Raw genomic sequence first — 15,876 nt, forward strand, 5'->3', positions numbered from 1 at the left:
ATCTATAAAATGAGTTGATTTTTTAACATAGGGGTGTGTGTCCGTCCTGGGGCATAGTGGTCATTACATGTCCCCTATGTTTCTGGTGTAAAACGTTCCCAAAACAGAACATTTTGTCCCATATTTACTGGGCAAAAAAACTCTATTTTGTTGGCATAGGAAACACCAGCATTCTAGAACAATTGAAGAATACAGAACAACATTTTCAGCATGCAAGGTACCACCATCTTTTTGTGCGCCATTTGTCCGGGCATTTTCTACACCAAGAAGACATGTTTCTTTTTCTCTTTAATATACTATGATCACCTTTACTGTAAAGACCTATTCCAGTTTAATCTGAAAATAATTAAAAAAACAAATCCAAAAATTTAAGAAAAAAAAATATAATAGAACAAAATGGCTCCAACCTAAGGGAACCTTTATTGAATTCAATGAAAAATCTTATTAGAAACAAGAGAATGTGTTTCTTAAGCAAAACCCTTTTGACAACATCCTTGCACCATCAAATATTAATGTGCAGAACAACTCTCCCAAGACTTCTTTACCCACTCATCACTATATTTTCCTTTACAATAGTTAATCCAGCAAGTTTCACCACTTTGAACGATCGCATTGCAACACACAGCAGATTGAACTGGCTTGTTGTAACTATAGGATTCATCAAATACACCATCACAGTTCTCCTTTTTGTTGTAGCTCTGGCATTGGCCGGCCACATTCTCTACCAGCAGTGCCGCGAACAAGCCAGCCAATATCAGCCACGAGAGCAATGATCTAGGAATTGACAAGGCCATTTCACCACCTCTTCCTTTCTTTCTCTTTCCAATATGTGAATTTATACAGTGACTGAGGGTGGGGAAGGAAGGGTTTAATCTAGAGAGAGAGAGAGAGAGAGAGAGAGAGAGAGAGAGAGAGAGAGAGAGATCCCAAACCCGTCAGTTTATCCCTTGTGTTTTTTACTCAATTTAGCCCAGATCCGTGAAACACTGACCCTTTAATCGATCTACCTATTTCAAACTTCCAGATTTTATATGGTAGTTTATAATATAAAGCGCTATTTTAGCTCTGGTGTATCCACGTTTCTCGAATGGAAAATAATCCTCTGTTTTTCTCATTCCTGTTTTTCCTTGTTTTGCTACCTGCAGAACACGACACGTGGACAACTTTAAGACCAATGCACCGGATGTAATAATCCTCACCCAACCTTGACCGTTGATCTTAAAATTGTCCACGTGTCGTATTCTGTAGGTAGCAAAACAAAGAAAAACAGGGATGAGAAAAACAGAGGACTTTGATCCTTCTCGAATAGCACCATTCACTTTGGAGAGAGAGAGAGAGAGAGAGAGAGAGAGTTTAGTAAGTTTTAAGGGCTGTATAAATTAGGTCTTATTAAGGTATCAAACGTTTTAAACTGAAAATGGAAACATTATAATGGAAATAGATGGAAATAAATATTCAAGAATCTAAGGTTGTAATGAAACACCTCTATCATAGCTGGATCCTGGATCATGTATGGTGAACAAAATCTTTAGAAATCCACTACACTTGCCCCATGCAAACTTTTTATATGGAAAGATTGGATATCGATCTTAAAGACCAACCCCTGACTTTTATGAGAGAGAGAGAGAGAGAGATGATGAAGGATAGGGAGATAAGATCAATGATGATCCGGATAGGCCTGATTCAGCTGTATCAGCCATATAGTTTTAAAACTTGGATCTTGGATCGGTTCTGTCAAAATCGCCCTTTCCTATTTGGTATCGATTGAGATGGATCCCAATCCTTAACTGATCCGATATCAATACACTTGTACGGTTATACGATCTAAAAGGTTAAAAAAAATAATAATAATAAACAAATAAAATTCAGTCCGATCCCATCTAATCCCAAATAATTCAATGCGGATTTGGATCAGTAGTAGTTGAGATCAGTCTTGAGACCGATCCCAAGTATTAAAACTATGGTCAGTCATATGGGAGCTGATCCCATAATTTCAAAGAGATTTGATACAAATTGATATGGCCTTGGTTTCCCTTGTAAGTCTATTTATGGAGTCGAATTCTTCTAAGTTTGTATCACACAGTTGGTTATCATGGTGATTTGACAAATGTAAGCTTGGCTATTGTGGAAACCTAAACAATAATTCGAACAGATGGCTTGATTGATGACTGGTGAAGATGAGGAGGTTGTAAACACCTGCTATGTTAACTTTTTGTTGCTTCTATCCTTCTGGTGGCTTTGGTTGGAAAGGTAGACTTATAGAGAGGTCAAGGTTGTATTTTGTGTATGGTTGTTGTTGGAAGCTAAACCACCAAGCAGGCCAGCCATGTGTCTGCCATTTCCCCACCCCCTATGAAATGATGGCCTTCACAATCTATCCTGATCTCCATTGGTGTATGTCGTTAGCTTGCCAAAGAAGAGTAGTATGCCCAACCCTCGTCCTAACCATGTGGGTACGTTATTCAGAGTTTCAGACTGTTTTCTACGGCATCATCACTATGTTTGTAAGTTAAAAAAGAATAAAAAAAAAAAAAGAGAGTATAAAATACATATAAGACAAAAATCATAATTATAACAATCTTTTCATGTGTCTATCTGTCTCCTTAAATTCAATTTTTTTTTTATTCTTCACTTCCAAACATAAGGTTTTTTCTTCCTACAGACGAGAAAAAAAATACATGTGTCAAGTGCTGAGAGTGTAAATGCATAGTATTCGCTCCCAATTTAGAATTTGGATCAGATCCTTGTACGATGGATTTTTATATTAAATGGATTCTAAGTGTGAAACGAAAACCATAAAGGAACTATTCTCCTATAAGGTCTTGATCCGGACTCCCCAATTTAGACCCACTGGTGTAAGTCATATCTTAACTGCTAAATGTTCTGACATATATAAGAACCAACACTGAAGCTGGCCCTTTAAGACTCCCTGTAAGTTTCACATCTTCTCAATCCCTGCATGCATTTCACTCATAAAAATCCAATCTCAGATTATTTCTAGTAATCTTCAATGGCTGCAACAAGCAAGATTCTGATAATTGGAGGGACAGGCTACATAGGCAAGTTCATTGTGGAAGCGAGCGCCAAGTCTGGCCACCCAACTTTTGCTCTGGTGAGGACAAAAACAGCTTCTGGAACTGAAAAGGCTAAACTCCTTGAGAGCTTCAAGAATTCTGGAGTCACTTTCGTCCAGGTGAGAAGATCAGAAAATCATTCTCACCATTTTCAAAAGATTATCTCTTCGGGTTTTGTTCCTGAAAAGGTTTTGATTTTGGGTTCTTGATAGGGAGATCTCAATGATCATGAGAGTTTGGTGAAGGCAATTAAGAAGGTGGATGTGGTGATCTCTACTGTAGGTGGGTCATTGATATCAGATCAGGTGAAGATTATAGCTGCCATTAAAGAAGCTGGGAATGTGAAGGTAATTAACATTTCCTTTCAGTTTCCATTGAAATCTTGAAGCTTCCTCGTCTCCTCCCCTTTCTTGTGACCAAAGGCTTTTACAAGAAATCTGAGGCTTAGTTCTCAACTGGGCTGTTTTTAGGGTTTGGTCCGTCAGCTCATTGATTAATTGGGCTATACCTTTTCACTTGTTTCTAGAAACAAAAAAAATAAGTTTAACTTGTTTCTCGACACAAAAATAGACATAAATTTCTATTTTTATTTCTAAAAATAAATGAAACGAAATAGAAAAATCAAATGATATTTGTAGTATTTTTCCATTTCTAAGGAAAAAAACACACACACACACACACATTTCTTGAAACAAAATTGAACGGATCCTTATTTTGAGATGTTGATCTTTCATCAACTAAAGACATTGGAGAGCGAGTTGGGTAAAATTGAGGAATGGTTATTGGGCCTAAGTGGGGAGGCTGGAGCAAAAATATAGCATGTGCATGTATTGTACATGATATATGGGGAGGGTTCATTTGACCGACAAAGTTGCACTTTTTAAGGATAAAAAATAAGAAGAAAAAACGCAAAAGGGTATAATTGACAATTCGTCAATAGAGGATAGAGTGTTTTTTTTTTTTTTTCATTCTTCTTAGTAAAGTATAACGCTTCACTAGTTATCATATAACAATACATAGGTTAGTCTTTGTGATAGAGGACAAATGATGCATGCCCATCTTTCTTTCATGCATAAATTTCAAAGCATATTTCATTAAAATGCATCATATATGTAACTGATTTTTATATGATTGTGCTCTAAATTATCCAGAGATTCCTCCCTTCGGAGTTTGGGAATGACGTTGATCGTATTCATGCTGTTGATCCAGCACTGTCCATGTGGAATAAAAAGGTTAGAATCCGCCGAACCATCGAGTCTGAAGGAATTCCCTCCACCATTGTTGTCTGCAACTTCTTCGCGAACTATTTCCTCCCTAATTTGGCACAGGCTGAAGGAACAACACCTCCTCAAGAAAAAGTAGTCATATTAGGAGATGGAAATCCCAAGGGTAAGGGTAACTGATCACTAGTCATTTTTCTAAGTTGGTTATAGATTTCAGGTTTCTCTTTAGATGGTTGGTACACTAATTGACACATCTTATAAATATTCTTTGCATGGTACACGATCATGCACACAATGGTCAGATGGGGTGAGGGGGTGCATCGTAGACTCTCATCCTCCCATCCAATATTTGTCATGCGTAGCCATGCAAAACCTTTTAACATATTCTTTATATATTTACATTTGCAGGAATTTTTAACAAAGAGGAAGACATTGGCACTTACACTATTAAAGCTGTGGATGACCCAAGAACCTTGAATAAGATCCTCTACATCAAACCTCCTCATAACATTGTCTCATTCAATGAGCTTGTATCTCTCTGGGAAAAAAAGATTGGGAAAACCCTAGAAAGGGTCTATGTTCCAGAGGATCAAGTTTTGAAGGATATCCAGGGTTAGTATAAAAAGAACTAAGGTTGCATTTTATAGTCATTTAGAAAAACGTTTCCATTCTATGGGTACGAAAAAATGGAATAAAGTGTCTATTGTCAATTTTGTGTTATTTTTGATTTTTTTTTTGAAAAAAAAAAAGAAAAAAAAAAAAAGAGGCTAGAAATGCAAAATGAGAGAACGGCATAATTTTGTTCCGTCATTTTGGTTTCGTTCGAACTACAAAAAAAAAAAAAAAAAAAAAAAAAAAAAATAATAATAATTAGGGTAATTGTTCCCAAAATAGGTTCAACAAACACCATTTTTTTTTTAAAACCACATTTTGACACATAAACTGAAAATTCTATTTGTGACAAGAAACTTTGTTTCTAGAACTGAATGACTATCAATCGCAGTCTAAGCTAATCAAAGTGCTTAGAAGACTTAAGAACTTATTGAACTTGAAAACTATCAAGATCAAGTAAGGACTACTTTGTCTGACCTATGTCTGTTTTTGTGTTCTTTTTATTGCAGCGGCTCCGTTTCCAGTAAATGTGACATTGTCACTCTGTCACTCAGTCTTTGTGAAAGGTGATCAAACAAATTTCGAGATAGAGCCTTCGTTTGGAGTTGAGGCTTCTGAGCTTTATCCTGATGTGAACTACACCTCCGTAGATGATTACCTGAATCAGTTTGTCTAATGTTCTTTTTTTTGTTCTTCTTGGGGGATTGAAGCCTCCACCAAAGTCTCTCTTTCCTCCCCATATCCGAAATATAAAATAATTTTCTATAGGTAGGGGAGAGAGTAGACTGGGGAAAAAATTAGTTTTCTTTTCTATAATATTATTTAATTGGATAAATTTTTCTTTCACCAAGTGGTAAAATTCACCCCTGTTTTAGGGATGAATTTATCAAACTATATGTCCAAGAACAAATAAACCCTACAAGATCAGCCCCCCATGCAACGGCTTATAATGGTGGACTGGTTTGATGGGATCTATCAATATGGTAAGTTTGGATCCAAAGCATTTTATCATAAACTTGGGTGCAACTTGGGCTGGATTTAGATCATCTCCTCCTTCTTAATCGTGTAATTCTTGTGCAATTCTTTTTATGCACGCGACACTTGTATATTTTCAAAATCAAATGATTGTATAAGCTTAAGGCATTTGAGTGTTAAAATGGATTTGAATTTAAAAAAAAAAAAATTACAACTATTGGATTTTCAAAATGTACAGGTGAGACATGCACAGAAAGAATTAGACCAGAATTGCACGATTAAAAATTTAGCTGAATTGGACAATGGATGAATTTTGTCAGATCTTAGCCCAAGATTGACTTGATAAAATTAAAATTGGAGCCCAAGTTTCCATTGGTCACTGGGCAGTCCGAGTTGCACTCAATATTTGTTATATGATTTATTATAATTACTCGATCTCTTTCTCTCTTAATGTTAAAATATCAAATTTGTATTAAATAAAAAAATATATATGAAATAGTACAAGAAGGAAGGTGGGAAAAAAAAACCTAGGAACACACAGACAGTACAAAGAGGGAATCCAACTTTGGCATTGCTATCAGCAGGACCCTCTAAGGCAAACAATAAAATGAAGCCTAGGTAGACAATTTGCATCTACAACTAACTCCTCCTTGATATGCATGGTAAGGTCAACCATATCGAAATGAATATTTATAAGAAAAAAACCTAAAACAAAAAATATTAAATGCAATATTTATTAAAATGAGTTTTCAAAAATATAAAAAATATATGTAAAAATCAACTATAACCCATGCATTGTTAATATTAAAATTGGGAGTACAATGTATTTTAAAAAATAATGTATAATCAGAATCGATAAGAATTAGTCTAAACTCTAAATCCTTCTCAAAAACTAATGTACTTCAAATAAGGTCTTATGACTCTGAAAAATTGCAAATCATAGGTTTAAACCACCTAATTTTGAAAAAGGACCTAATGATATTGATATCAGCTCAATTTGAGTTTGAGGAGAAAAGATTTTGTTTCAAGGGCCATCATTGGCCGACAAAAAAAATTGTGAGGGCACCATGTGAAAATATCCTCTGCCGTGGGTGCGGTGGTGCGGTGAGCATCCGATGACCGACACGATATTGAAGCATGTGCCGGTGTCGTTTCGACCGTTCAATGCTCGCTGCACCACCACACCCGTGGCAGACAATAATCACTCAGAGGACCATGGAAAAGTGCCCGTAGTGAACATTTATTATTAATAGTAATGATAGCATAATACTAGTGGAGATAGTAGTATGGTGGAGGGACGTATTATTTTTACAAAAAAATAATAAAATTATATAAAAATATATGACTATAGCTCCAGATTACCATAACCACTGAGTACTCTACAGGTGCGAATATTCATTTTCATTATTGAATATATATATTTTTTATCTTAATACATGGATATAATATCCGCTGACTCTAACAAAAGAAAGGTCTCATATAAATGAACCATTGAACCACAATTGTTTTTGCTTTTTTAATAATAAATATTAAAATTTCGATAAAGATGTAGTAGGGGATCATTTATTTGCTCGGATTATATATGCAAGAATTAGTCGATAATCCCTATTGAATCCTCATAGCTTGCTCCAGTTTGTTTCCATAAGAATAAATTGTTATTCCCTTCCTTCACAAAGAAAAGCTTATTCCGAGTCATAATATAAGAGCCACCTATTTTTCAATATCGACATGGATTCCGTAAAAAGATAATCTATATCTTGTTTGCATAATATTGTGTTTATCAGATCCTAGCTTAACTTCATGCATCAAAATATTTTACATAAAAAGAAAGGTTTATTCTTAGTCAAAACATAAGAACCACTTATTTTTCAATATCTTTATTTACCTTTGATTTTATAAAACAAACTACAGAGGCATGATTCGTGAGAATATCTAGGATGAAGTATGAACACTTTATCTTATTTAATACCATCATTGTACATTCTTTCTTAAACCTTAGTTTTGGGAAACAAAAAGTGTTGGTGTACCTATATTAATGGATAAAAAATTAAACTGAAAATATAATATTCAATTCTTTTTTTTTTCTTTCTTTTTTTATTTAATATCTAAGACAAAATCATGTCTTCTCGATCCCTCTCCCCTCTTTCTTGAAATTAAGAATGCCATGTTAATGCAAAGAAGGTCAATAATGCCCAATTTTTGCACAAAGACCTACTGGTACAAATCATATCTGAGAGTCATAAATGGCTTCCAAAAGTTATAAGAACAAATATTGAGAATAGCTCTCAAGTCTCTCCCTATAAAATTTCACAATTTCTCTACCCCCTACACTTCACACATAAAATCCAATCTTATATTTCTTTCTAGCAGTCACTAATGGCTTCCAAAAGCAAAATTCTGGTCATCGGCGGGACAGGCTATATCGGCAAGTACATCGTCAACGCGAGTGCTAAGGCCGGCCACCCAACTTTCGCACTGTTGAGGGACACAGCTGCTTCTTCTGGTACTGAGAGAGGTAAACTTCTTGAGAGCTTCATGAAATCTGGCGTCACTTTCCTCCAGGTGAGAAGATCAGGAAATTTGCTCCAACCCTTTTCTAGGGATTTATCTTTCTGGGTTTTGTTGTTGAGAAGGTTTTGATTTTGGGTTTTTGATAGGGAGATCTCAACGATCATGGGAGTTTGGTGAGGGCAATTAAGCAGGTGGATGTGGTGATCTCTACTGTAGGGAAGCAATTGATACAAGAGCAGGTGAAAATCATAGATGCCATTAAAGAAGCTGGGAATGTGAAGGTAACAAGAAGTCCTTTCAGTTTCTATTGAGATCTTGAAGCTCAATCTCCTTTCTTGTGACCAAAGGTTTCTGCAGGAAAATGTGAGACTTTGTTATCAATTGGGCTATTTTTGGGTTTGTAATCAGGTGCCAGATCTTGTGGATTTTTTATTTTTCCATGGTAAAGGTTCCTGGCACTTGGTTTCCACTTTCCAGTATTGTGAGTGGCTATGAGTCTGGGACCTTGGTATTGGCTGACTGGTTGGGTAGAAATGTAGAATTGAGAATTGGTTTTTTGGGCTTAGGTGGGGGAGGTCAGACCTAATATGAAAATCCCTACTATATTTTAATTATTAATAAATGGGTAAGTAGGTGTGATAGATAAAAGGAACCCCTCCAAATGAGAGGTGGGTAAGGTGGTAATTGGGTTTAATTTCCCTAAAACATATTCAAACATATCCAATTAGTTCTCCAAAGTAAAGGTAAAGATTATGCTATTTAGAATGCTTGATTTGTACCTACAGAATTTTTCCTGTGCATGAGTGTGGCTCCCATGCTTGCATTCTTGTGTCTATTTCTCTCCTCCTCATTATAAAATAAGCTATCTATCCTTATAATTGAACTACAAAGAGGCGGAGTGTTGATTAGGTCTCATGCTCTCAGATAGAGGACACTTTCCTTACTAAAAGAAAAAAAAAAAAAAAAAAAGCTGGTTTGAGATCTCTGGCCTCGTTTCCTTTTGCTTATAATCTATTATTTCAACCGTAACTAGGGACCCAGTCAACCGATACTTATACTTATCTGAATCAGTTAGGATCGAACGTACCCACCCTTTGTTTAAAAAAAAATATATTAAACTTTTTTACCCTTAGTCTATACCTCTATGTAGAAATGGAATCTCCCAAGGATCGAGATCAGGCTCGGCCGGTACCAATCCAATTCCTTGAACCGTGGCTGATAATTACTAGCTATTTGAAGTGTTCAATTAATAAGATCACTACTCAAACCATTTGAATTCAACAGGTTGCATGTTAAGAAATTATTATTTCCATTTCAAAACATATTTCATTGAAATGCATCATAATTTATATGTAACTGATTTTTCTATGATGATGCCCTGAATTATCCAGAGATTCTTCCCTTCAGAGTTTGGAAATGATGTTGATCATATCCATGCTGTTGATCCAGCATTGTCAATGTGGAATAAGAAGGTTAAAATCCGCCGAACCATCGAGTCTGAAGGAATTCCCCACACCATTGTTGTCTCCAACTTCTTCTTCGGCCACTTCCTCCATAATTTGGCACAGCCTGGTGCTGCAACTCCTCCTCGAGATAAAGTAGTCATATTAGGAGATGGAAATCCGAAAGGTAACTCACTAGATCATGTTTTGAGTTTGTCATAGATTAATTTCAAATAGAGCCTATGGCACAACAGTTAAGTTGCACTATTGGAACATGTTGGTTATAAAGGCATTGGAAGCCTCGTGCATTGGGTTGCCCTTTCTTTCTATGGATGTTTTGATGTAATTTCATTAAAACACATCTTGTTTTCTTTATATTTTTACATTTGTAGTAATTTTTAACAAGGAGGAGGACATTGGCAATATCACAATTAAAGCTGTGGATGACCTAAGAACTTTGAATAAGATCGTTTACATCAAATCTCCACACAACATTGTCTCATTCAATGACCTTGTATCTCTGTGGGAAAAAAAGATTGGAAAAACCCTCGAAAAGGTCTATGTTCCAGAGGAACAACTATTGAAGGAAATCCAAGGTTAGTATACAGAGAACTAACTAACAATGAAAATTTAAAGTTAATTTCGAAACATAATTAATGACAATTTTCTGTGTTCCTCTTATTGCAGCTGCTACGCATCCAGTAAATGTAACTTTGTCACTGAAACACTCAGCTTTTGTGAAAGGTGATCATACAAACTACGAGATAGATCCTTCAATTGGAGTTGAGGCTTCTGAGCTTTATCCTGATGTGAAATACTCCTCTGTAGATGACTACATGAATCAGTTTGTCTAATATTCTTTTTTGTTTTTCTTGGGTTCTTTGTTTTAAAGAAAGGAAGACTTTATTAGTTCAAGTCTTCAAGATACATTAATGTTAGTAATCTGTTGCAATAGCCTTAATAATAAAAACAGAAGAGAAAACAATCTATGATTTTTTATACAATTCTCTGTTTCCAAATCCCCCATAACAGTTGCATGGGCTGCAAAGACTTTCTATTGCATCATTCTTCCATTAACTTATTATTGTAAATTTGGGGGTCCTGGTTATTACAGCCTATTTCCATCCAGCAATGGAATCTATGGCTCTTCTCATATGCATGAACAGATCTTCCATTACATTACCCACATCAAACCCAATTGGAAAAGGTTCCTAACTTTCAAAATACTTTCCATGCTCATGATGATTGAGAGCCTATTTGTCAATGAAGAAATCAGCATTTGGAAAAATAGGGACTCTTGGTCTATTTAGTATTTGCCACCCTAATTTCGAGAAAATTGCATCATTTTGGATTTTAAAATATTTCAATCCAAGTCCGGCCTCCATTTTGGTTTTCATAAACAACCCTAACTGATCTAGTATATTTTCTTTTCGTCTTGATTCTATCATAGTTGAAAAATAAGGTTTTGATTTGGACAAGTTATCCGAGAGGGAATGATTTATCTATAAAGTACTTAGTTTCAACAAAAAGAAAAAAGTAACTAAAAGTTTTGGCTCAACTCCTTTTCCTTTGTTGCCCCAACTTCCCTCTATTCTTTTCAGGATTAGGTGCTTGCCCCTATCTTTAGAAAGAGGGGCTTAAAAGATTAGAACAAAACTGCCATTTATTCTTGAGTGGATCAACCAAGCAACTCCATAGCGCGTTAGTTGATCGTAGACCAAAGAAGCAACAGAGTGGAGTGTTACCACACGCAGAATGAGAAGAAATAAAATTTGATCCAGAGTTTCTTTTGATTTGCTATGAAAAACTGCTAGCATAATTATGGTCGGATCCAAGAATGAATCAAACTGCATAGATTTAAGCATTGAATGGCAAGATTTTTCAAAAAATTACCAAAAAATTATCAAGCAGAGAAATCTTAAAGGCAAAAATTTCCATATAGATAATTCCAGACCGGACAATATTATAGAAGCTTACTTTTGATCTGAAATATGTTGAACTTGGCACGAACTCAACTCCAATGCATATGGTGTTGGAAGAACAATCCAATCTCACGTTTTAATAGCTGTTTCAAATTCCACGTTTGCCCAAGCTGTGAGGACCCAGTGAGGACCCAATGGATCTCAGAGACTGATGCTAAGTAGAATCTAGTTGAAACCTTCAGTGAGATGCTGTTCCCTATAGTGATTGGAGTCATTGGACTCGAGATATGGGTATCGTCGCGCGATTCATATAGGTATCGCTAGCAACCGATACTGAAACTGTGCCGATACCATATAAGAGAAATGATACAGACAAGAGGTAAAATAGTCAAAAATCCTTTTTTTTTTTTTTTTTTTCTGTTTTTTAGAGAAATCAGGGTAAAAGTATCTGATATGGCTGATCCATGTTGATACAATATCATTATCATATCGATTTTGAAGGTAATTGATATCTGATCTGATACTGTTCACTAATACCATACTAGAGATTTATTAGGCCATTGTCGAAGCCAATTCCAATAATGCGGCTACCTTTTAGAGATTTATGCTATTTAAAGTATTAAAATAAATATGACTCATCCTGATCAGGTTTGACTCATTCAAGTGCTTCGGTTTTTAGAAGGATGAAACAAGTCGAAAAACTTGGTATTCAAACTATGGTTTTTATTCCCACAAGAACAAGCAAGCCTTTAGGTAGTGGTTACACTGCCAAATAATCCAGACCCAGTTTTCACATAGACCCAATAAAAGCACCAGCATTAATTGCTTCTGCGAAGCTCCATTTGATTTGGCCATTTGTTCATATCAAGCTAGACTTGCAAGGTAGAGCTTTCCCCCTTCTTATTCTTCATTTTGTGAGATATCTCTTGAGTTATAAGCACATTAATCTGGAATCTATAAATTGTAGGCAAAGTTGGTAATTAAGGAATTTACATAAAATACAGTGTATTTATTATAACTTGCAAACTCAAGCACCATATTGATTCACTCAAATCATGGCATCCGATCAATTATAAACTAATTGTATGAGCTCAATTTTTTAAAATTTGCGATCATAAACTTAATACTTGCAATATATTCATGATTTAATTTTTTTACTTCATCTATTTGTCCCCCTTCTCGGGGGAAGAAAAGAAGGATAAAGTTAAGATTATGAAGTAGTTAGTTATTGGCAAAAGACCAATACCTCAAAATTAAGAAGTTATGACTTATGAGTTCAACACTCTTTGGGGTCCAAGTGTCTAACTAAACCAAAAAAAAAAAAATCAGGTTAGTTCAGTCATTACTAGCTTGGTGAGGGGGGGATTTATGGTGTAACAATCATATATTATCCAACACAAATTTAACAAAAAGACTTAAGTGTTTAGCTTTGTGTCCAATGATTTCTACTTTCGTTGATATTTTATTCTAATAAATTCTTTCTAGGAATAATTTATCGGTCAAAATTATATTTCATTCAGTACCTGTTAGACAATATTAATATAGATGATAGAATGAGAAATAGGTTTGGCATGTCCACAAGCTGAAAATATTTTATTTGTCAGAAATTAACTAGAGTAACTATTCCAATCACATTATTAGTCATTTAACCTTAGCACACGCAAGTTGCTTTATTTACTTTATTTTATTGGTACAATAGAAGTCACTTCCTAATTTTCCTTTTTGTGTACATAATAACTCAAAGCCGTGTTCCAATGGTTATAGCCTTTGACTAGTAGTAGATGTCCATGGCTACAACGGCACGACTCATGAGAGTTTTGGGGGTGGAAAATTGGCCATTTCTTCATTTAATTTAACTAATCCATCAATATTGTTCTTTTTTAATAATTTTTTTATTTTTTTTAGTATAGGATTCCCCTAAAAAAATTATTTTTCCAATAGAAGAAGGATTAAACCCCCTTTCTTCATCTTTCAGTCCATTCATTGTTAAAATTTACTACCCTATCTCACGCTAAGCCAAAAAATTAATAAATGATAGAACGTGTCTTTTTTTATCAATTAAACAAAGGAAACATATAATATTATGTAAAACTAGTACATGTGGCTATGATCACCCATAAGACAAGAATTTGTCAAATATTTTATCAAATGATTCAATGAAATTTATTGAATTCATGTTATATCGGTATAGTACATATATTTTCATCTTGAATCTCAATTTGCTGGGAGGCAATTCAATAAAAACAAAGCAAATATATTAAGGTCGCATTTCATTTCAGCAGTATTCATCAAAATATGAATTTTCTTAACCATTTTAGCTTGTGCTATAATTTCCTCATCACTTCCCACTAATTAATAAGGTATACCAATAAGATAATATATATATATATATATAACTAATTAATATGCCTTATATTAGCATAAGTTATGTAGTTCTATGAACAGTTGTTCATTATTTATTCAATATAATTATTTTTTGGTGAAATATTTATTCACTATAATTGTAATGATATGAAAATTCATCCTATTTATTGGAAGGATGACTATGTCACTACAAACTATACTCCTATACATTTTCATTATTAAATATTTTTTCTCCTAAGACATAGATAGAATATCTAGCTAATTCTAGTTAGGATTGATCAAATGTTACTATTTTTCTATTATTCTAATAAAAAAATATTTCATTGTAAAATTTAGAAACCATCGAAAGAGAAAGTAAATGGATATGACCAATTGAACCATGGATGAATCTGTCGTCCTGACAATAAATACTAAAGTTCGATAGAGGTGTAATTGGGGGAAAATTTTTTAACTTTTATTTGCACGAATTATACAAGATTTTTTTGATATTTCTTATTGAATCTCTTAGTCCTGAATGTTTTATAAGAATAAATTATTATTTTCCTCCACAAAGAAAGGCATATTCCAAGTAACAACATAAGAGCTGCCTATATTTCATTATGTTTCTTTGACATTTATTTCAGAAAAAAGATAAATTTATACTTTACCTATATAGATATGATTTATATTTACAAGATCATGATTTGGCTTCATGTACCAAAATAATTTTCATACAAAGAAAGATTTATCCCTAATTCCTACTCAAGACATAGGAGCCACTTATTTTTCAATATCTTTATTTGACTTTGATTTAAAAAAAATAAAAATAAATAAATAAATTAGCGCACGATTCATGAGATTATTTGTGGTGGAGTATGGGCACTTCATCTTATTTAGTTCTATTACTTTTCTTTCTCAATCCTATCTATGTTTAAGAAAAATAAAAATAGTTGGTATATTAATAGGGAGAAAAAGGCTACCTGGTCAGCTGATCATGTGGCCATTGCATCAACGCCTGGGCCAGTGGGAATGCACGCATAAGCATCCAACCAGAGGAGTAAGAGTATAATTTCGTGATGCCTATGTCTGCCTATAGAAAACTAAACCGTGTAGTGTTCTTTTCCCCATAATTAATGGAACAAAAAAGTCAGCTACAAATATAATTCAACTAAATTTTAATTTTCAAAAATTTAAGACAAAATCAAGCATTCTTAGCGCTATGTTCTGGGCATATAAAATGCAACTAGATAGCATTCTTTTCCCCATAGTTAATGGAATAAAAAAGTCAGTTACAAATATATTAGACTAAATTTTCTTTCTTTCTTTCGTGCTTTCTTTTTTTTTTTTTTTTTTTTTTTTGTGCAAAAATTTAAGACAAAATCACGTACTCTTAATGCCCTCTCTTCTCTTTCTGGAAAGAACACCATGTTATTGTCAAAAAAAGAAGAAAAAAAAGTTTAGAAGTTAGATAAAAAATTATGCTTGGGGATTTGGAAGCATTGGCTGAGAGGAAGATAGAGAATGATACGTCATAATAGATGGAAACTCAAAAGTCAAAAGAGTCTAAGGTTGTATTTGGTATGCATTCTCAAAATAGATTTTGGGGGCAAACTCACATTTTGAACACTAATTCTTCTCTATTTTCTTGCTTTAGAATATATTTCAGATCCAAAAATCTATTCCAAAAGTGCAAATCAAGCATAATTTAAGAGTAAAAATATGTGTATAACAGAGGATAAGGTCATTGGTGATCAGGTGTGGAAGGGGCACTAGC

The 15,876-nt window shown here is 34.3% G+C and overlaps 2 protein-coding genes across 2 annotated transcripts; both read left to right on the top strand.

Annotated features, from left to right (window-relative positions):
* The first annotated feature begins 2,873 nt into the window (after positions 1-2,873).
* Positions 2,874-5,755, top strand: LOC122062629 (isoflavone reductase-like protein). The gene is made up of 5 exons (XM_042626277.1): positions 2,874-3,193; positions 3,287-3,421; positions 4,226-4,463; positions 4,706-4,909; positions 5,419-5,755. Exons 1-5 carry the CDS (start codon positions 3,011-3,013, stop codon positions 5,583-5,585), a joined length of 927 nt encoding a protein of 308 aa, XP_042482211.1. The 5' UTR covers positions 2,874-3,010; the 3' UTR covers positions 5,586-5,755.
* A 2,266-nt stretch (positions 5,756-8,021) lies between these two features.
* Positions 8,022-10,785, top strand: LOC122062626 (phenylcoumaran benzylic ether reductase Pyrc5-like). Its single transcript, XM_042626274.1, has 5 exons — positions 8,022-8,446; positions 8,542-8,676; positions 9,787-10,024; positions 10,230-10,433; positions 10,525-10,785. Exons 1-5 carry the CDS (start codon positions 8,261-8,263, stop codon positions 10,689-10,691), a joined length of 930 nt encoding a protein of 309 aa, XP_042482208.1. The 5' UTR covers positions 8,022-8,260; the 3' UTR covers positions 10,692-10,785.
* The last annotated feature ends 5,091 nt before the right edge of the window (positions 10,786-15,876 follow it).

Source organism: Macadamia integrifolia, unplaced genomic scaffold (genome assembly GCF_013358625.1).
Source record: "Macadamia integrifolia cultivar HAES 741 unplaced genomic scaffold, SCU_Mint_v3 scaffold108, whole genome shotgun sequence".
NCBI lineage: Eukaryota > Viridiplantae > Streptophyta > Magnoliopsida > Proteales > Proteaceae > Macadamia > Macadamia integrifolia.